The sequence below is a fragment of the Monodelphis domestica genome, chromosome 6 (assembly GCF_027887165.1).
Source record: "Monodelphis domestica isolate mMonDom1 chromosome 6, mMonDom1.pri, whole genome shotgun sequence".
NCBI classification, from domain to species: domain Eukaryota; kingdom Metazoa; phylum Chordata; class Mammalia; order Didelphimorphia; family Didelphidae; genus Monodelphis; species Monodelphis domestica.
In genome coordinates this window covers 267,820,947-267,844,532 of record NC_077232.1, presented here as the reverse complement: position 1 = coordinate 267,844,532, position 23,586 = coordinate 267,820,947, and the positions used below count along the sequence as shown (strand labels likewise).

At 37.1% G+C, this 23,586-nt stretch overlaps 1 protein-coding gene across 6 annotated transcripts in view; it reads left to right on the top strand.

Annotated features, from left to right (window-relative positions):
• HELQ (helicase, POLQ like) overlaps window positions 1-23,586 on the top strand; it is a 147,334-nt gene that overhangs the window by 65,916 nt on the left and 57,832 nt on the right. For 4 of the 6 annotated variants that reach the window (XR_008913009.1, XR_008913010.1, XR_008913008.1 and 1 more), the window contains 2 exons: window positions 13,271-13,470; window positions 17,091-17,178. Coding sequence is in view for 1 of the 6 variants with exons in the window: in XM_056803203.1 (XP_056659181.1) it covers window positions 13,271-13,470; window positions 17,091-17,124 (234 nt within the window). In the remaining 5 variants the exon portion in view is untranslated. Of the gene's footprint in view, window positions 1-13,270; window positions 13,471-17,090; window positions 17,180-23,586 lie in introns of those variants that run through there. The other 2 variants (XM_056803203.1, XR_008913012.1) reach the window with 2 other exon arrangements.

Here is a 23,586-nt window from a genome sequence, read left to right as displayed (position 1 = left end):
AGAATACGAGGCTATAACAGCAATCTTCTCTGACAGAGAATTCCTACTATTCCCCACGAAAGAAGTAATTTTATTTACCAGATTACACTTTGTAACTCTAGTGTTCTTGGCCAAGTCTCTTTCTTCACCTCGATGTTGCTGTTTCTTCACCCATGAAAGAAGTTTGACAACTCTAAGGTTCCTTCCAGCTCACAAGGATAGAATCCTTTCCTCAAGGAATTGATATGTTCTTTCCCCATGTACTCTTGTAACCTTAAAAAAAAACCAACCAACCATTTTACACGCTAGACTGAGGAAGCCGCAGACAGGCAATGGAAGGGGAAAAGACAATGGTACCCAGAGCATGGCCTTGGAAGAAATGACCACTCCTCCTTTTGAACTAAGGAACTTTCATTTCTCTATCTCATCCTCTAGGGAAACTCCAGCTGGTCTTTAGGTTTGTCCGATATGGAAATGGGACTTTGAGATACTTGGAGCATTTCAAAGGTGGTTTCATTTCTTTAAGGAGTCATCACCATACATAGTTTTACTAGAGCACAAAGACTGACAGAGTGATGGCACATGACTTATTTCAGGCATAGAGAGTTGGTCTCAAGCTAAGAAAAAGCTGAGTTTAGCTGTGTGAACCTGGACAAATCACTTATCCTCTCAGTGTCCCGGGTAACTAAGGTTTATATATATATATATATATATATATATATATATATATATATATATATATATATATATATATATAAAAGAATTGCTGACTTGCATGGATGAGGGAACTACTTAAAGAAATAAAATTTCAGTCATGAACTTCCTTAAAAAAAAGACTGAATTCTCTGCTAATAATAGCTAGCATTTATATAGGGCTCTAAAATGTGTACCATGCTTTATAAATATTATCTCATTTGATCCTCACAAAACCCTAGGGGTTAATTGTGCTAATTATGCCCTGAAAGCCTAATGTCCCTTTCTTACAATGAGCAATATTATGCCTGGGGACATACAAGAATGAAAAAAAATTATTTTCTAACCTTTTCCATTGCCCAGAAAGCTCTGAGTTGGTCAAGCTTGAAAAGGGGGAAATGGTCATATTTTGAAATTTCCAATGATTTGAACTAAAGACCCAGGAAGCTACTAATTTATCTTGTCACACACCAGAGCTTTGGGATTTATTGTCTGGGTAGCCAATTTTGAATAAATAAGATGATCTAGAATCAGGATTTCCTAACCTATTTTTGTGTGTCATGCATGCCACTGGCAGTCTAGTGAAGCCTGTGGCTCACTCTTCCAAATTATGTTATGGTCGACATTCCTAGTTAACAGAAATGGCAAATTTCAGTCAGACGTTATATATATATATATATTTTTATTTATTTATTTATTTATAAAATATATATTATAAAAATAAAAATCTATTTTTTTCAACCACATTTATGGACCTTCTGAAACCTGTCCATAAATCCCTATGGACCTTTCCTTTAAAATCTCTGATCTGGGCAAGAGTCATAAGGAAAATGAAATGTGGGTGTCACTGTTTATAAGGGAAAGGGAGGAATTCTGTTGAATCAGGAATTGTGGTGTGTAGGGATGTGTCAGGAACAGGGGCTAGTGGGGAGAGGCAGAGAGCCCTGGACAGGTGCAGAAGGATGCTGTTGAGCTGTCCAGTGGGCAGTTGAAGAGTTAACACTCCAGACGCCAAGGTCAGCTGATGGGGCAGTGTCACTGGCTTGTCGGGAGGGCAGTAAAGTAAGCTATTTCGCTCAGGAAGAGGGAGATCCTCCTGAGAGCTCCATGGTCACGCTGCTAGAGTGTGTGGGAAGCTGCCAGTTGCCAAATGAAATCTGAAACCTGGGACTGTGAGGACTGCTCAGTTGTTCCAGTGTCTCATACTGTATATTTACTCATTCACACACAATCACTCTTTTTAACTTCTTGGACAATTCTTTGCATAACTGCTGGGATTTTTTAGCTACATGCCTTGGACTGCTCAGCATCTGGGTTGAAGTGGCTGAGACTTTGTTGGGTTTGATGTGAGTTTTCCAGACTGAAACAAGGAAAAGAGAGAAGAGGAGAGGGGAAAGTGAAGGAACTGGGGGCCAGAGGGACCCAACACAATTGTTCACCGCCGTGACAGCTGTTTTAGATTTCTTTGGGGAAATAACTGGTAAGCGGTGACCAAGTTCATGGGATGAAGACTTCCTCCAGTTGTGGGAATTAAAAGGACTTCGTTTCTTTCCACTTGACCTGGCAGTTTCACTCTGTAGCAACGCGGCACTTGGAAGCAGGGTATGTGGATGAGAAGTGTGTCTGTACCGGGGAGGACAGGGAGGAAAAGGAGGAAAAGGTCTGGGGATAAGGCAGGCATTCCACTATCCATGATCAAGCTAGGGGGAAGGGGGCAAGAACTAACAGGAAGTCCCTTCTGCTATGCCTCTTAAAAATTCATTTCCAAACTTTGAAACCATGTTCCTTTTCCATTTTACAAGGATAAAAATCATACAAATAAGATGGTGCGTATTATTTTTTAAATAGGGGTTTATCAATAAAAGTGTTTTTCTCTATTCCTGTTTTCATTAATTAGGGTAATAATTTCCAAGATAATGGGCATATGGGGTGGAACTTATAATAATCAGGACTTTGATTAGAATCCCAAAAGAATTTAGGTATCTTTGGTGAATTTTAAAGCTACCTAAAAGATTTTTTTAAATGACTTTTCTGGGTAGTAGCAGATATTTTTCCTCATCCCTAATGGGACTCATGTTGGATATATTATAAGCTTCCAGAATATATGAAAGTAATTTTTTCAGGTCTCTAAGAAGCGAAGTAGATCTATCATCATCATCATCATCATTGTTATTAGTTCTTTAAAGACTATTTTCAGATTCAATTAGAAGTCAAGAAATATGACCCCTCTTCTGAAATATATGCTTATTTTCCTTCATTTTTTCACTGATGCCTTTTGTTTTTATATCATATTCAGTTCTAAATACATTCCTCCCCCTCTGCCTCCCCACAAGCATTCTTTGTAACAAAGATGTTTAAAGATGAAAAAAATGGACAAATACATTGACTATGTTCAATAATATATGCAGATATTCTACCCTTATATTCCATCATCTTCAAAGAAAAGAGAGAAGTGCATTTTTTTTCAACCATTCTAGGTGCCAGACTTGGTCTCTAGAATTACCTAATATTCAGTGTCATGTTGTTTTTCTATCTACTTTGTTGTAGTTTTTGGCATATTTTGTTCTGGTTCTGTTCACTCCATTCTTCTTTATATATAAAATATCCTGTGAAATCTTCATATTTGTTTCTTCTTAAGGTATAGTTGTTTTTCATTATGTACCACATATCTACTTGGTTTGCTATTCTTTGCTACCATAAAAGTACTGCCATTAGTATTTTGATTTACATGAGACTTTGTTTTTTACCTCTTTGGGGTATATAGTTAGCAATGAAATTTCTGTGTCAAAAGATTTTAATGGTTTTTAAAGCCTTTTAGTCACTTGTTTTGTTTTAGCAGAATTCCACTTTGCTTTCCTGAATGGCTCCATCAACAATGGATGAAATTGCTTTTCTAGCTGAGGCCTCTCTAACACTAACCATTTCTATATTTTGGTCTTTTCCATTTGACTGGAGTGAAATGAAACCTTAGAGTTGTTTGACTGGAGAGTGATCTAAACAGGTAGATAGGAGCTCACCAAAGGAGTCAGATTTTTAACAGGGAGGATGGACACTTAAATGTGACATGATAGGTGTACAAAAGCTGATGTTAATAAGGAGAGATAAGAATAATGAGAACAAAAAAGGTATTTTGCCTTTTTTTTTTAAGCTACATTGGAGAAATTATAAGACTCAAAGTAGAGAACTGCTTCCTGAGATGGATGGCATAATGGTGCTTGAAGTCAGGCAGTAGGCACAGATGTGCATTTCTTCCTTGGTTTCTGTTTATTTTCTGCAAAGAAGCATGATCTTTGGACAGGAAAATATGGAACAAAATGACTAAGAGAGCTTATATTAAAGATTTAAAAAAGAAAATAAGTAGGCATCATTGGTGCTATTCTTAAGTCCCAGGTTTCTGACCCCAATCACTAAGGAATTAAAAAGGAACTGATGGTGTGTGATAACTAGACTATTCACAGTAAGTTTTGCAAGGTCATCAATAATGGAGTAGGTATTACAGGATTGGAGATAGGCACACAATGCCTTGATTATCTTTTTTTAATTCAGTTTTATTTCATTTTCAGTTCTGAATTCTTTCCCTCCTACCTTCCCCTTCCCCACTCATTTAGAAAGCAAGAAAAACAAAACTCATTACAAATACATATGGCATGCAAAATAAATTCTCATATTAGCCATATCCAAAAAAATGCTCTAGAAGTTGATAATCTACTTCATCGCAAGTCTTTTCAAATTGTGGTTAGTCATAGCTCCCAAATTTTTAAAGTTATTATTAGTAACTTTAATTTTATATTTTCAGTATGGATTTTCTTGTATAAATTGTGCCCTGCTACTCTCACTTTACTTGCATCAGTTCTTGCAAGTCTTCCCAGGTTTTTCTGAAACCATCCCCTTCATCATTTAAGCACAATAAATCATTTCCCTATACCTTAACTTGTTCAATCATTCTCCAAGGGATGGGCACAGCCTTAATTTCCCATTCTTTGCCACTATAAAAAGAGCTACTCTAAGTATTTTTGTTTATGAGTCTTTTCTTTCTTCATGGATCTATATGGGTGATATATCTGTTAGTGATATCTCAGGATCAAACTTTTAATAGCTTTTTGGGGCATAGTTCCAAATTGCTTTCCAGCATGGCTAGACCATTTCACAACTCCACCAACAATGTTTTGATGTACCTGTTTTCCCACAGTCCATCCAGAATTTATCATTTTCCTTTTTTGTATCTTTTGCCAACTGGGTGGTATTTCAGAGTGGTTTTGATTTGCATTTTTCTAATTATTAGTTTCTTCTGATGCTAGCTTCTCCCTACCCCTTCTTCTACATTTTGTAATGATAGAAATGTGTGTGAAAAAAAGAGAGAGAACGAGGGAGAGGGAGAAAGAGAAAGAGAGAGAGATGGAAGGGGACAGAGCGAAAGAGGGAAGGGGAGAGAGAGAGGGAGAGAGACAGAGAAAAAGGGAGAGACAGAGACAGGGAGATGTGTTATTTTACCCATGTGTCCACATGGTTTTGTCTAGATGAGACTAGAAGGAAGCAAGAATAGATAACTAGAATCTCATCCCTCCATCCATCTCCAAGGAAAATTTTGGTTCCTGACAAGAGGATAGATGACTGCCTCATTTTTTTTTTAATCCTTACCTTCTGTCTTGAAATCAATACTGTGTATTGGTTCCAAGGCAGAAGAGTGGTAAGGGCTAGGCAATGGGGGTCAAGTGACCCCCCATGATCTTAATAAAAGCCAGAAACATGGACTTTAAAGATAAGGTATACAGAGGTAACTTAAGGAACATAAATATCAACCAAAAACATTTCAAATAAAAAACCTGAACACCACAGTGCACACCCAAACTGCCAAGAATCTCTAAATACAAAACAGCAAAGTGCCATTTGAATGAATCCACAGATCTTCCAAGAAAAACAAGACAAAAACCAAAGACAACTCTACCCTTCAAATTGTAACATGCATAGTTTAAATTTAAGAATTCCAATGAAAAACAACACACTTTGTAAATGGCTAAGAGAAAATACTCTCAAATTAAAGGAAATAAGAATTAAATGACAAGATTTTCCTAAACACACACATAGAGAATGGAATAGAACGAAACGGTATGTTCCAGAAAAGCAAAAGGATCTCAAACTTCCTTCCAAAATGACCTATGTATAAACCAGAGGCTAATAATTAATGGAAGAAAAGATGAACTTTCAACAAAAGCTGGCCATTTGAGGTGTTCATGAACAAAAAGATGTGGCAGAGTACTTGATTTTTGAACTGCCAAAAAACCAAAGCGTAAGAAAGATAAAAGATATAAGGCAAAAATTATGTAGTACAAAAATTTGTCTAATATTAAGAACTTATTTTCTTAAAGGGAGAGAAAGAAATAAAATGATTTACTTTTAGGGATAATCAGTTATAGGAACAGAGTGAAACCAGTAAGAAATTTAAAAAAAAACCCTCACAAGGGGATAAAGATGTAAAAACAAAGTTTTAATAAATGGAATTGAAAGTGGAGGAGCAGAAATAAAGCTCCATGGACTAAACCTCCATATAGGTGGATCAGTGTCTATCATGAGATAAAATTAAGGATTGGGAGGTGAAGGAAATTAGAGAATGAGTGATATACCTTATCTAATTCATAGTTAAACAGTGGCCCGCTGACAATTCCTTTAGTCTCAGGAAGAAGAGGGGCTGTGAAAGAATAAGAGGAGAGGCAGAAAGAAGAGATTAAAACATAAAGGATGCGAAGGGGTTTCAACCCAACAGGAGGAGAGATTCCACTGCTAGTCACCCCTGTGGGGGAGTGATGTCATGGTGATGTCATGCTGTGTTTAATCTAACTGGATTCTTTTGAAAGACAATCTTCTCTGAAAAAGGTGTTCCTCTGTGGACAACATCTTGGCCCAAAGAAGGACAGCTGACACCTGACAACACGGTGAAAACCGAGACCTGGGAATTAGATGGCATGGACAATGGGAATGAGCATGATTATGACGAGGCCTGGTGTAGTTTTGGACAAATTATTTGAGACAAAGGGAAATTACCATAGGACATTGCTTCCATTCATATTCCTTCCTTCATGAATTAATGCCTTTGGAATGAGACACAACAGGGAAAAGGGGCAAGATGCATGAAGGTAATACCATTGAAAATTATGCTTTGTGTTATAGCCCTCAACACAAAGCAGTGTATACAATAGGGCTCTAATAAATAATTGCTTGTCACTAGACATATACCTGTTTGTGGTATAAAAGTGGAAAGTAAAAGATAAGTTATAATATACTTTAATTTGAATTAAACTGAATTATGTTCCTTAGGTTTGTAATGTCTAATGTAGCACATTTTCTCCAATTAAATATTAAATTATATTAAATATAAATATTATATTTCATTTCCCAAGTGAAAATTTTAGGCCTCAAAGTGCTTAAAAAGGTAAAAGTAAACTGATTTCACTGATATACAGAGCACCCAAAGGAGAGAACTCTCCTCTAAGAGGGCAGATTGACACCTTTGTATCAGTTTATATTCTGAGGAATTAAGTGAGGTGCCCTGAACCACTCTGCTAGAAAAAGTAATTTAGATAAAAAATTTTTCCATTATCTTTTTCATATCTTCCTCACCTCAACTTCCTGACTTCCTTCAAATATCAATTAAAATCTCACTTTCTATATAAGAAGCCTTTCTAGGTCTATCTTAATTCTAGTGCTCTCCCTCTGAGATACTTTTTGTCCATGTTTTATGTATTTTGTATGTGCATAATTAATTGCATGTTTTACCTCTTGATAAAACATGAGCTTCTTGAGGGCAGAGGCCGTTTTTTGCCCTTTTTAAAATCCTTAGCAATCAACATAGTGCCTAGCATGTTAGTAAACATTTAATAAACGATTTTTGAATTGTTAATGACTACAAATGGCCACTTACCATACATTTCCTACTATTCATCATCATCTCCCTTCCAGAAAATTATATTTTATAATAAAAAAAGAAAAAATAGGGAGAAAAAGCAAAATTAACTAAAATATCAAAAAAGCTTGATGTAGTCTCCCACCCCAAGAAAGAAACCAGTGGAGATGACATCTGATAGCTGTTCTTTGGAACTAAACTCATCATCATTTCAGTCAGCAAATCATTAATTAGTGTCTACTTATGTGCCAGATATTCTGCTAAGGTACAAAGAATGTCAAAAGACAGTCCTTATATTTTCCATTATTGCATATGTAAAATCTATAGGCAATTATTTCCCATCTCTGTGAGGGGTGAGCTGGAAGAGAATTCAAGACTCAAAATTCTTTTCAAAATGTTGGAAACTATATACATAACAGGGTAGAAAATTAAATTAAATTTTAAAAAAGACAATCCTTGTCTTTGAAGAGTTCATAATCTAATGGAGGAGAAATTGTGCAAGCAACTATGTTCAAAGAAGCTATATAAAGAATAAATAGATAATCAACAGAAAATGACACTAGAATTAAGAGGGATTAGGGAAGGCTTCCTGCAGAAAGTAAGATTTTTAGCTACAATTTGGAAGAAGCCAGGGAAGAGAGACAAGAGGTGGAGTTGAGGAGGGACAACTTTCCATGCATAGAGGACAGCAAGTGAAGTTATCAGGAAATGGGAGATGTACTTTTCATGAAACTAGAAGGAGATTATTGTTACTGGATTGAAGAGTATGTGTGTCAGTGTGAGTGAAGGTGGGGGAAGGATAAAATGTAAGACCAGAAAAGTGGGAGGGAGAAAGCCAAGGAGAGAACCTTATGTTTAATCTTGGATTGAAAGTGATGCAGAATTCCTGAGGTTCATTGAGGAGAGGAGGTGATGTGGTCAGACCCGTGCTTTAGGAAATTCACTTTGATAGCTGAGTAAAAGGTGGACTTTAGTGAGAAGAGATTTGTGTCAAAGAAACCATCTTGAAGACAGGCTATGGTGATAGTTCAGGTGTGAGGTGAAAAAGGCTTGAATCAGAGTGGTGGTAGCATCAGAGGATGAAAGGGGGTATATGTGAGAAATGTTACAAAGGCAAAATTGATAAGCCTTAGCAACAGGTGGGATATGAAGGGCTGAAAGAGAGCAAGTCACGTCAAAGGTTGCAGGGAGATGAAGAAGGATATAAATTGAGAAAAAGTCGTTTGATTTGTCAATTAAGAGATCACTGGTGACTTTGGGGTGAGCAATTTCAGCTCAGGAGATAGACTGTAGAGTTAAAAAGAAAGGAAGAGGAAATCTCAAGGAGTTTAGCCACAAAAGGCAGAAAGGATATGGGGTGATAGTGAAGATGGATTATGTGAGGATTTTTTGAGGATAGGGAGACACAGGAATATTTTTAGGCTTAAAATACAATATTTTATTTTAGTAGAGAAGCAACCAGGACACAGAGAGACTAAAAATAAGTAAGAGAATAGGGATAGTAAAGGGGGCAATCTGCTAGAGAAGATGGAATGGAATAGGACCACTTGTGCACATAGAGGGAAATTTTTAGGTAGCTTTTCCATGTCAATAGGGTTTTGAATTTAGGTTAAGACCTTTCAGAGACTTGGGCCTATTCTGACAGTTTATATTTTTATAGTCATTTTGCATATTTTGCTTTCCTGGTTCTTTCTACTTTCATCTTTTGATCACTTCATATGTCTTTTAATATTCCATATCTTACTGTTTCTCAGGGATGAAATCACACATAAAATGCAAAATTTCTATTAAATTTTAATTTGTTCCCTAATGTATCAATCACATGGGGGGGAGGGGAATGTGTATTTTCAAAATAAGAATTATATTAGAATTAACTAAAGAAAATTAGAATATTAGATCCTGGAGGTAACAGGGAGCTACTAGAGTTGTGGGGAAGACATGGTCAAATCGGAGCTTTAGCAGATCACTTGGATAGTTATGTGGAATATGGATTAGAGTTGGGAAAGATGCAATGGGAAGACCAACCAGAAGACTACTGTGGTAGTCTAGATATGAGGTGATGAAGACTGCTATAAAGTGGTATGTGGGTAGAGAGAAGAGGATGTGTATAAGAAATATTGTGAAAATAAAAATGACAAGATTCATGTATAAATTGGATATGGGAAATTAGGAGTAGAGTATGACACTTGAGTTGCAATCCTGCATGACTAGAAAGATGATGATGATGCCCTTAACAGTAACATGAAAGTTAGGAAGAGGGCAAGTTTTGAGGAAAAGAAAATTAACTCAATTTTGCATATATTGAGTTTAAGATGGCTATAGGACTTTCAGTTCAAAATATCCGGTTTCAATTGGGAGATATAGTTTCATTTTCTTGAAACAGTAAGGAAACTAGTGTCACTGGATTGAAGAGTCCATGATGGGCTGATAGCTCTAAGAAGATTTGGGAAGGTGGGGAATGATGGACTCAGAATACAAAAGTTTTAAATGCCAAACAAAAGATGTTTTTATTTGATCCTGAAAGTGATAAGTAGCCAGCCACTGGAGACTTGGAGGGAGTCAGATGATACCACTTTTGAGCATATTATCCCTAAGAGGATAAGGGGGGGGGGGAACTAAATGTTTTTATGATAAAAAAAAACAATCAAAGTGGAAGTCTAGTAATTGTGTTATACCTGAACAAATTAGGGTATGTAAATGCAATGGTTCTTTATTGTATCATAAGAAACGAGAAATAAGAATTCTGGGAACCTTAGGAAGCCTCCCTTTTATTATGAAATGATGCAGACCATTCTTCAGAGGTACATACAACAGTGCAACGTGGCTCTCTTTTTTCCTAAGGAAGGTGTTGGACTACAGCTTTAAAGTGAATCACATATAGATATAGCTAATGTGTTGCCTGACATTAGTGTACTTCTAGGTCACAAGGGAGGATTTGACTTGGTGGGGGATGGGTAGGAGAGAAGTGTCATTGGGCAATGATATAAGAAAGTCTGTGTCAATAAACTTATAGATGTCTTCCTATGACTATTGCTAACTTACAACTGAACTAAACTTTACTAGAGCTTTTTAGGAAGTCATAGTCATTGCTTAAATGAATTATGAATATTCCTAGTTTACACATTTCCAGTTGGTAACTTAATGTTTGCTTAAGCACGATATAATTTTTATAGAATCAATTCTGTGTATCATGCATTTATAGTAAGGATAGAATAATAAGGCTAACAGGGTCTTTATTGGGTAAGTTAATACGTGTTGCTGCGTGAGTGACCCTAAGCTGCTCAAGACCCACAGGTGGGAATTCTTGGTTCTCCAAGTCGGTTGGTAATTCACATTAATTGTGTATTTACTCTTATTACTCTTATTTGTAAATTGCCTTTACAAATGTATGAAGCAAATGTATACAAATGTACAATGTCTTAGCCACCATGACCTTCTTAAAATGCATGAAATGAAAATAAGTGCAAATATACAGTGGTCTTTTATTATTGGTTAAGATTAGGTTTGTTAGCAGGAATTTCTACATAACAAAAATAGCTTTACAAATCACAGATCATAAATCTGCTGAGGAGAATAGGAAGAAATATAGAGCATGAGAGGAAGCATTTTTCATTCAATAAGTGAAATAACATAAAAAGAGCCAGAGGACTTGGGATCACTGTACTCATTTCTTTTGGATATAATATTTTTGCCTTTTGTGTTCTGCCTTATCTTTTTTAAACTTTCTTTTTTAATTACATGTAGAAACAATTTTTTACAACTGTTTTCTGATATTATGCAATTCAGATTCTCTCCCTCCCTCTCTCTCCCCACCTCTGCCAGGCAGTAAATGGTCTGTTACAGGTTATACCAGTAATTTCATGCAATACACATTTCCATATTCTTCATGCCATGACAGAAGATACATATAATTTAAAAAAACTCATGAAGGGAATAAAGTAAAAAATGGCATGCTTTGATCTGCAATCAGATTCCAACAGTTGTTGGTTATATTTTTAACTTTAATGCCCTTTGCCCTTCTCTCTATTCTGGCTCTCCCTTTGGTTCAACCATTAGCTCCACGATTCCACTCACATTTCCTTGTTATCATCCTTTGAGAGCGACAGTGTAACATAGTGAATAGAACACAAAAGTAGGAGGCAGGAAAACCTAGATTAAAAGTCCCACTTCTGAGACTTCTTAGTCCTTTGATTCTAAATGTATGAGGTGGGAAGAGTCCTGGTTTTAGATTCAAGAAAGGGGGAGAACAGGCAAGAGAACTAAATAGGAGGAAGCAATGCAGCCTAGCTCCCTAGACTACTATTCCAACAAAGATCTCAGACAAAAGTGCTAGGATGCACAGTGACCAGAAACCTAAAGAGAAACCATAGTGGTTCATCTTTCCAAGGCAGGAGCACAAATATGACCCATAGTCAAGCGACCAGGTAAGAAACTGTGGAAGAAGGGTGGGCTGGGATCTCAGAGCCAGAACCTAAGAGGAGAACAGAACCACAATACTGTTGTTCTAACTCCAGATTGGTGATGGGAAATTTGGATTCACTCTCTCCAATCCCAGAGATGGTCTTCTCATGCAGGAATATCTCTCCACCAGGGCCATTGGTGAATTCCTCCTTCAGTTTCCATTTTGTGGAGTAACCTAGGCCACCCAGCCTTTATTTTCCTCCCAGTCCTGTTCCCTAGCTTTCTGGACTTCAAAACCCTATTCCTGAACCAGGTACCTTCATCTCCATCCTGCTTTCATTTCTTTGTTATGTCATCTTCCCCCACTAAAATGTAAATTCCTTCAGAACTTAGACCATCTTTGGTTTTGCTTATATGTGTGTCCCTATAGGAGGTGCTTAGGGATGCTTGATTCCTTTCTTCTTTCCAGAGAAGGAACCCCAAACTCATTCACTGACAACTACTTCCCCATCTCACCTTATCCTTCCCCTCCAACACCACCAAGAAAAAAAAACAAAAACAAACAAACAAACAAAAAACCAAAACAGAGTAGCATCAGAACTGCAAATAGAATAGGCTGAAACCATACAAGGCTATGACAGTCCCAAAAGAACTACACAAGCCTGTTCCTAAAACAAAATCCCAATCTGGGAAGACAAAAATGCTTTTATAATGTCAGGGATGCCAAAAATACAAACTCAAAAGAGAATTACTCCAAGCACCAATAAGCAAAATCTCATTAAAACATATTTTGGCCTCAAGATCAATTAGAATTCCCAGAAAAGATGAAATAAGTGCTTAAGTGAGAGATGATATAATTAATTAAATGGGAGTCTAGAGTAAAGAACTGGAAGATAAATGAGAGCTATAGGGAAGATTCTTGGAAAGAGACTTAGCAGATTAGGGGGGAAACAGGTACAAAAACCTTCCCTAAGCAATATGAAAATTAAAATGGACCAAACAGAAATTAATGACTTCATGAAACAATAAGAAATACTAAAACTAAGTTACAAAATATTTAAAAAATTGAAGGAAAACAGATGTAACTCAGATGAAAATAATTACCTTGGAAATAGATCAAAGAAAGATAAGTTAAGAATCACTGGACTTCCTAAAAACTATGACCAAAAAAAGAGTTTAGATGTCATACTTTTCAATTAATTTTTCCCCTGAATATTCTAGAATTTCACAGGTCATTTTTTAGGAGGAGAAAAGAGCAGAAAAGTATCTCATAATTTTCCCTTTTTGTTTGTCAAATAGGGCATCTCATCCATCCAAGGATCATGGAGAGGTATGGCTCCCCAGAGAGTGCCCAACAAGGTCAGAGGTGTTATACTACCCCCAAGTGTGGGTGGCTGCAAAAACAAGGAGGATTTGCTAAGACTTGGCACACACGCTGGTTTGTACTCAAGGGAGACCAGCTCTACTATTTCAAGGATAAAGATGAAACACGACCATTGGTAAGGAAAAAAGGAAAAACACTTTTTAAAAAAGATATTCCCTAGAACTTTGTCTTGGGCCCTTTTACTTTTTGTTTTGTGTTTCCTACTTGGTGGCCTTATCATTTCCCCAGGGTTCAATGATTATCTCTACAAAAATTATTCTAGATCTATTCTCTTTTCTAAGCTCTAATCCCACATCACCAGCTTTTATATCTTACAGGAATCTTAAACTCAACATGACCAAATCAGAAATCATTCTTTTCCCCAAAATCTTCTTTTTGGAAACCTGTCTGGCAAGGCAACGGTACTTCCAGATCTTTAGCTTCAGAACTTCAATGTCATCCTTGACTCTCCACTTTCCCTGCATATCCAATTCATTGCCAAATCTTTTTTGTGTGTCTCACAACACATCCCATATACATCCCATTCCCTCCACTCTCATGGCAACCAACTTAGTGTTAGCTTTTGTCATCTCTTCCCTGGACAGCTATAATACCTAATTAGTTGCTTGGCTTAAAGTATCTCCCCATTCTAGGTCATCTTCTACATAATCGCCAAAGTGATTTTCCTAAAGCACAATCCTGACCACATTCCCACCTGACTCAATAAACTCCAGCAATGACCTCTAAGACAAGATGTTAACTCGTCCGATTGGTATTTAAACTTTATCCTCTCCTGTATTTCTGGCTTTACTTCATTATTATTATTTTTAGAATCTTTACCTCCTGCTCAAGTATCAATTTTAAAACAGAAGAGTGGCAAGGGCTAGGATATTAGGGTTCAATGATGTGCTCAAGTTTACGTACAATTAGAAAGGGTCCAGATTTGGTCAGATTTGAAACCAGCTCCTCCTGACTTCAGGCTTGCTTCTCTCTCTACTCACTGTGCTACCTAGCTGCCCCTCTCTTTCTGGACTGCATATACATTACTGCCTTCATGCACATGTTAGGCCAACCATACTGGCTTACTTGCCATTACTCATGCAAAACAGGAAAATGCTCTCAATCTCAGTCCCCTCATCCCTGCAGTGCTCCCTCTTCTTCTCTTTTCTTCTTAGAATTCCTGGTTTTTTTCAAGACTTAGATAAAATGCCTTCTGCAAAAGTTCTTTCCTAGTCTCATTAGTGGCCAGGTTACCATACATCTATTCTGGGTAGATTATATACTTCTATATAATCCATATATCTATATCTATATAATCCATATATCTATATAATCCACACAGAATACAGTAATGTGCATATTTATTTATGTATCTGCTGCCTCCCTATTACAATGTAAGCTACTTGAGGATGTGGGGCTAGTTTCATTTTTTCTTTGTACCTCCTATACTTAGCACAGTAAGATAATTGATTACCTTCAGACACTAGCTATGTAATCTCATTTAACCTCTCTTTGCCTCAGTTTATTCACCTGTAAAATTGGGATAATATTAGCACCTACCTTTAAGAATTGTTGTGAGGCCCAAATGACATAAAATGTATGAGTGCTTAACACGATGCCTTGCATGTAGTAAATACCACATAAATGCTATCAAGGATGAAAATGATGATGATAAAGGAGGAGGAAGCAGGAAAGAGAAAAAGGAAGAGGAAGAAGTAGAAGGAGGAGAAAAGGAAGAGGAGGAGGAAGAGGAGACAGACAAGACAGAGACAAGGACTATGACAACTACAATGACAACAAGTGCAGTATAAATGTTTGTTAGAAACTGAATGTAGGGGGCAACTGGGTGGCTCAGTGGATTGAGAATCAGACCCAGAGATGGGAGATTCTGAGTTCAAATCTGGCCTCAGATACTTCCTAGCTGTGTGACCCCGGGCAAGTAACTTGACCCCCATTTTGCCTAGCCCTTACTGCCTTTCTGACTTGGAATCAATAATTATTGACAGACAGATAGATCATATATCTTAGATAGATAATGGAGATTGATAGAGAGCTAGATCCAAACCAGACAGGAGGAGGAGAATGGTCTGGGTTGCCTCTGGGAGATTTTGCAGTGTTTTGAAAGACCTCCAGTGTCTTCCTGAAACAAAGGCTCATGTATTTACCATCTTATTCTTCGAATGATGTAGAGCTGCAAATCTTGGAATTCCAAAGTCTCCAAAGAATTAAAGTTGTTAGTCACCCAAAGGGCAATGGAGGGGTGGGTGGTGGGCGTAAGTATGCTGCAGCTTATTATCACCATAGAATTGCACTTCAGTATCACCAAAAATATCATCAAAGTGATGTGACTAGAAAAGAGGTAGGATAGTCAAGCAGTTATGTTGAACTTGGGCAAAAAAAAAAAGCTATCCTTATTTCTTTATTTCCATATCATTGAGCCCTTTCCATTCTTTGTTATTGCTTTGTTCATTTAAAAACCTTTATCTGAAAAGAAGTTTTGCTAGAATTCCGGAGGGTCTGTAACAGAAAAAGGTTAATAACATCTAACAGGCAGCACTGCAGGTAGGTGGATCACATAGCTACAAAGCATCCCAGGCTGGATCTGAGCATGGGTCTTCCCAGCACTCTATCCACAGCTGCCTCTACATTTGTGTAATTTCATCTACTTGAGGTTTTGTGGTGTTTTTTAGCTTCACCAACCAGTGGTCTCTTCTGGGCCCAGGCCAGGGCCCACTTCCCCAATCCTCCATATTATTTATTTTGAGATAATCTAAAAACTTCTGAGCAGGGGGCAGCTGGGTGGCTCAGTGGATGGAGAGCCAGGCCTAGAGACGGGAGGTCCTAGGTTCAAATCTGGCCTCAGACACTTCCCAGCTGTGTGACCCTGGGCAAGTCACTTGACCCCCATTGCCTAGCCCTTACCACTTTTCTGCCTTGGAGCCAATTGGCTCCAAGAGGGAAGGGAAGGTTTAAAAAAATCCTAAAACTTCTGGGCACTTTTTCTGTGGCTCAGGGAGTCTTTTCTTGCTGGGGTGGCAGGTGCCGCAGGCCAGAGTGTCAGCCCTAATCTCAGCATCTGCTCCAGGCAGGAAAAGAACCCAGATGTGGCAGCACAGGCCTCTAGCACTGCACCCCTGTCAAAGAGGCAAGGAACCTCGGTCAGGCAAAAGTGGCAGAGCCAGGCCCTAGGAGGGGCAGGCAGCTACCCCAGGCCAGCAGAGTGCAGCAGAGCTGGGGCCAAAGTGGGGCAGTTGTTCTGTCCTCAGGGGCCTGGCCCAGGGTGCAGGCAGTGAAGCAGGTGGCAGGGGCAGCCCCAAAGGCAGGCTCACTGCATCCCTTTGCTTACTTCCTTCAGCACTGCCCTGTGGAGGACTTGGGCAGGTAGAAGAGGAGGGGAGGGAATGAGCATTTATAGAACACCTAGTACAGACTGAGCACTCCACAAACATTATTTCGTTGATCCTCACAACAATCCAGGGAGACAGGTGCTGTCACGATCCCCATTATACAGTTGAAGAAACTGAGGCAACAAGAGTGTCTTGCCCTGCGTCACAGATTAAGTATCCGAGGCCTATTTTGTACTCAGGTCTTCATTGCTCCAGTCCCAGCCCCTTTTCTATCTCTCTAATTACTGACTTTCACTTATTTGGAGGCCATGAGTAAATGATAGTGAGGACTGAACTATATGGTGGGAGCAGAGAAGACGCTGGAATATCCTTTTATGATGATTCATATCGTTGTCATTTGTTTCCTCAGGGTACCATTTTACTGCCTGGGAACAAAGTTGTAGAGCATCCCTACAATGAAGAGAGCCCTGGACAGTTCCTTTTTGAAGTAATTCCAGGTGGGATGCTTTTCATTAAATTTTCTCCAGTTATGTTGGTAAAGATCACAACTGTTCAGCTAAACTAGAGTTTTTGAAAGATTCATGGTTTCATTTTAAAAGGAAAAAGTGGGGAAATAAGGAGAGATTGGTTTGTGCTTTGATAGACAATTTTTAGAGAGAGGAAGAGAATGAATTAAAAAAATGCTCTTTTCTCTTTTGAATACATAGTTGATCTTGCACCCAGGGCATTGGAGTTAGCTTCAATCTTTAGGGAAGACTGGAGACATCCATTATTTTGGCAATGTTGGTACAAAGGGAATTTTTTTATCTTTCTTTTTTATTCTTTAATCAAAAAAGCTTACTTAATAAAGTAAAATATGAAATATACTCAGAAATAAAGAGGAAAAAATAACTATACATATTACTTTCTAAAGGAATATTGACCTAAAAAGTCTGACAAAGTCTCAGGCGAAGTCTCTATTTTTCATCTCATATACTCCCCATCTTCCTCTTAGTAAATATTAATCATTATTTGGATTTTGGATAAAAAATTTAATCATTATTAATAATTTTATTTGTGGAGAATTCATTAATATGATAAGAAAGCTTTCAGAGCCCAAGTGAAGATAGTACAGGTATCCTGAAGGGAATTTTTGACAAGGTAGTTGACAGAGTGCTCCTGTGTGCTCATGTCCCAAAGGAGACTCTGCTAAAACTAGTTCATTATAGGCTGTCCCTGTTGTATGCCCCAACTCTATTCTTAAAGCACCCATTTTCTTATTGTAATAGTTCAGTTTGGGAAGTCCTAATCGGATCCTCAGATTCTGTGCTTAATTCTTCTGAGAGCCATGCATCCTTCCAGTTAACTCGACCACCACTCACCACATATTTGTTTCTCATTTAAATCCCTTCCTATAGAAAGAGATTGTGCAAATTTAATGTAGTAACTCACTTTTCCATATATTTGGGATGTGTATTTCTACTTGTAATGCCAGATTATTAAAAAAAAACAATTACACAGAAAAAACTAACTAGGAAAAATTATGTCTCTAGCACATATAAACTGTGCGAATAAGAAAAATTTTCAGCTGATTACATTTTCTCTGAAGACTACATACCTATTTTAATAGCTTTAAAATTGTATTATTTTGTATTAATGTATTATGTATTATGTATTAAATGTATTAAAGAACATTTCTCCAGGTATATATTACTTTATATTATTGCAGTAATTACTGGGAGTCATCCCAGATGGTGGGAGGAGGCAGGGTTATGGATTGTCTTTTCAATTTCAGATAATTTTCCTGTGGCTAGAAGGCAAGTAGCAGGCTAGAAAAAAGTCTATCTGTAAGCGTTGGCCATCTTCATAGTATGGTGTTTTACTCACTTTTAAAATATAATTCTTATACATTATATATGTATGTGTAGTGGTGGTTCAGAATGTTTGTTTATGTACTAATTCAGACAACTTTCTCTGTTACTTATTCTTGAGAAGTGAAAATTTCAGGGGGGGAGCTAAAAATGCATATCAAAACATAAAAAACCCTGCCCAAATACTAAAATTTTTCATTCATTTTGTATGAAACATTCCATTCATATAAGGGAAAAAGATGAGAATGTGAATATGGGAAACCTGGATCTAGATGTTCTAGGTCAATGGTATAAAACTCAAATGGAAACAGATTCCTGAGTTGGTATATTGTCTTAGAAAACCACAAATCAACGTTAACTATGTTGTAATGTATTTTTATTTATATTATTAAACATCTCTATTCTAGAATATCTGATACTTATTTTTTACTAAGAATCTTTAGTTGGTTTACTTTGTTTGAATGGATAATAAGCTATCGTATATGGATAGTAATAGCTCATATTTCCTCACCTGTGAGACTGAAGTTTACAGAGACTGGATGATCTGCCTGAGGTCATAGGACAATAAATAGCAAAGCTCAGAGGTGAACCTTTCAGCTGTTTTAACCACATGTCTACAGTATACTTCATTATACTACCTAATGTAAGGGCCAGAATGTAAGGGGTTAATATAAAAGGTTGAATTAGATTATTTAAGAATATGGTCACCAGAAATTTAATCAATTCCAAAATGATTTTTTAGCAATTTATTTATAAAATATAGAAAGAGTGAAAGTAAGAAAATCAGAGAGAGGATAGGGTAAGATATATAACCTACACATTAAGTATTTTGCTCTGATCCCTGGCTCAACCCAGGTAGGGCTAGTTAGTCCTTAGGCAGAGGGGCCTCAGCCTTGAGCCAAGGACCTGGGGATGCATGAAGCCTCTCTTAATAGGGTAGGTCTCTCCTGAGCCTAGTCCCTTCAGAAAATCCAGGAAAGGAGTCAGCCTTTTTCACTCACCCCACGTGGTAGTTCTAAAGGAAAAGTCCAAGAGCAGTCCAAGGTCTCAAGCTGGAGCTCCTTCAAGATCAAGTTAAAGGTGAAAAACATCTTCATAGGAAGTTGTTAGCATTTTTAAAGACCCTTCCTTTTCATCACTTCCTGTGACTTCCTTCCATTTTACGTGTACTAATTACAGCTAAAGCTTTGCTTAGGACTGCCCAGGGGGGCAGTCTGTTGATTCTGATTCGTCACCCACTATTGCACACGTGGGTCATAGACCTCCCCCACTCAAGTGTAAGTGGGGTATATATGTTTCTAGTGATTAAATCTAAAAATGGGCATGGGAGAGTTAATCTCATCTTCACACTAAAATAAAGTTCACAAAGTAGTGAAATTATAGAATTATAATTATAGAAACATGGCATTTTCTAGTTGTCAGGGACCCCAAAGGTTGTGTAGGTTGAAAAAGAATCTCCACTAGAACATTGCTTACCAGGTCTTCATACTTGAAAAAGAATTTCCTCTAGAACACTTCTCCAAAAGGGAAAAAAGTCCATTTCCATCACCTAGTATTTTGTGTTTCTACTCCCACAGTTCTTTCTCTGGATGTGGATAGAGTTCTTTCTCATAAGTCCCTCAGAATTGTCCTGGGTCATTGCATTGCTGTTAGTAAAGAAGTCCATTACATTCGATTGTGCCACAGTATATCAGTCTCTGTGTACAATGCTCTCCTGGTTCTGCTCCTTTTGCTCTGCATCCATTCCTGGAGGTTATTCCAGTTCACATGGAATCCTCCAGATCATTATTCCTTTCAGCACAATAGTATTACATCACCATCATATACCACAATTTGTTCAACCATTCCCCATTCGAGGGACTCCCCCTCCCCCCCAATTTTCCAATTTTAGCCACTACAAAGACTATGGGTATAAAAGACTATGGGTATAAATATTTTTTTCAAGCATTTTTCCTTATCTCTTTGGGGTATAAACCCAGTAGTGGTATGGCTGGATAAAAGGGCAGGCATTCTTTTAAAGTCTTTGGGCATAATTCCAAATTGCTTTCCAGAATGGTTGGGTCAATTCATAGCTCCACCAGCAATATGTCCCAATTTTACCACAACCCTCCAACATTTATTATTTTCCTTTACTGTCATATTGATCAATCTGCTAGTTGTGAGGGATACCTCTTGAGTTGTTTTGATTCACATTTCTCTTAATCAGAAGGGATTTAGAACACTTTTTCATGTGATTATTGATAGTTTTGATTTCTTCATCTGAAAACTGCCTATTCATATCCCTAGACCATTTATCAATTGGGGAATGGCTTGATTTTTTGTACAATTGACTTAGCTTCTTATAATTTGAGAAATTAGATCTTTGTCAGAGGTTTTTGTTATGAAGATTTTTTTCCCCCAATTTGTTTCTTCCCTTCTAATTTTGTTTGTATTGGTTTTATTTGTACAAGACCTTTTTAATTTAATTTAATCAAAATTATTCATTTTACATTTTGTAATATTCTGTATCTCTTATTTGGTCTTAAATTCTTTCCTTTCCCATACAGATGACAGGTATACTATTCTATGCTCACGTAATTTACTTATAATTTCCCTCCTTATATTTAAGTCCTTTACCCATTCTGAATTTATCTTGGTATAGGCTATGAGATGTTGATCTAAACCTAATCTCTCCCATACTGTTTTCCAAATTTCCTAGCAGTTTTTGTCAAATAATAGGTTCATGTCTGAAAAGCTAGGATCTTTAGGTTTATTGTATATTACCTTGCTGAGGTCATTTATCCCAAGTCTATTCCATTGATCCACCCTTCTGTCTTTTAGCCATTGCCATATTATTTTGAGGATCACTTCTTTATAGTACAGTTTAAGATCTGGTACTGGTAGGCCTCCATCCTTCTCATATTTTTTTTCATTAGTTCATTTGATATTCTTGATCTTTTGTTCTTCCAAATGAACTTTGTTATAATTTTTTTAAAAAACCCTTACCTTCCATCTTGGAATCAATGCAGAAGGGTGGTAAGGGCTAGGCAATGGGGGTTAAGTGACTTGCCCAGGGTCACACAGCTAGGAAGTGTCTGAGGCCAGATTTGAACCTAGGACCTCCCATCTCTAGACCTAGCTCTCAATCCACTGAGCTACCCAACTGCCCCTATAATTTTTTCTAATTCTATAAAATTTTTTCTTGGTAATTTGAATAAATTAATTTGGGTTAGATTTTCATTTTAATTATATTAGCTTGTCCTACCCATGAGCAATTAATGTTTTTCCAATTATTTAGATCTAGTTTTAGTTGTGTGTAAAGTGTTTTATAGTTGTTTTCATGTAATCCCTGTGTTTGTCTTGGCAAATAGATTCCTAATATTTTATATTGTGTAGGTTGATTTTAAGTGGAGTTTCTCTTTCTAGCTCTTGCTGCTGAGATGTGTTGGAAATATATAGAAATGCTGATGATTTATGTAGGTTTATTTTGTATACTGCAGCTTTGCTAAAGTTGTTGATTATTTCCACTAGCTTTTTAGTTGATTTTCTAGAATTCTTTAAGTAGACCATCATATCATCTGCAAAGAGTAATAGTTTAGTCTTCTCATTGCCTACTTTAATTCCTTCAATTTCTTTTTCTTCTCTAATTGCTACCATTAGTATTGTGACTGCCTGAAGCCACAAATTAATATATTCATGGGTGGACACCTGAGAAGGAAAGGTAGAAACCCTGGAAAATGGGTGAAGAGGACAGAGAGAGAGAGAGAGAAAACACAATAAAGGAAGAAAGACTCAGAGAGAAGGAGTTCAATAACATGGGCTCCAGCATATGTGGTTCTCTGATGATGGAAGAGAGAGGAACATAATAAAGACTCAGACACAAGAAAATAATAGCAAAAGAATAGGCCTTATAATAGTGAGTAGACTCTAGATGGAACAGAGCTCTGACAGCATGTTGTCAAGAACTTGGTGGAGTAAGCTTCCTCCTGTTTGGCCACACTCATTATTATTGGGGTTACAAAAAGGAAGGGGGGTAAGGGACAAAGGTGGTCTGAAATATTAAGGTTATGAGGTAATCATCATAAGATACCAACTGTGGACCCTAAGGTAGAGTTAATGCCCAAATCAGGAGTTCATATGGCCTAAGGCATATAAGCTTGTTTGATACATATGTTAATTGATTGTTGTTGGTAAAACAAATGTACTGAGATATCTGGTCAGTCTTCCAGAGTGTAGCCTCAGGGAAGGGCTAGGAATTAAGGTTAAGGTTCAATTTAACTCCTTTATAGAAACCAATCATAAGAAATATCATGAGTCAGATTTTTTACCACCTTTAAAATATTATCAAGATTAATATATTCCTGGACTGCTACAGTTAGCATTTCTAGTACAATGTTAAATAATAGAGGTGATAGACATCCTTGCTTTACTCCTGATCTTATTAGAAAGGCTTCTAACATATTCTCATTGTGGATAATGCTTGCTGATGGTTTTAATATGTACTGTTTATTATTTTTAGGAAAAGCCCATCTATCCCTATACTTTCTAGTGTTTTCAATAGGAATGGGTATTGTATTTTGTCAAAGGCTTTTTCTGTATCTATTGAGATAATCAGGTGATTTCTGTTGGTTTGTTTATTGATATGGTTTTCCTAATATCAAACCATCCTTGCATTCCTGGTATAAATCCCACCTGGTCATAGTGAATAATCCTCATGATAACTTGCTGTAGTCTTTTTGCTAGCATTCTATTTCAGATTTTTGCATCTATGTTCATTAAGGAGATTGGTCTGTAGTTTTCTTTCTCTGTTTTTAGTCTGCCTAGCTTTGGAATCAATATCATATTTATATCATAAAAGAAATTTGGTAAAACTCCTTCTTTGCTTATTTTGTCAAATAGTTTGTATAATACTGGGATTAGTTGTTCTTTAAATGTTTGATAGAATTCACTTGTGAATCTATCTGGCCCTGGGGATTTTTCCTTTGGGAGTTCCTTGATGTCTTGTTCAATTTCTTTTTTTGACATGGTATTGTTTAAGCATTCTATTTCCTCTTTTGTTTATCTAGGCAGTTTATA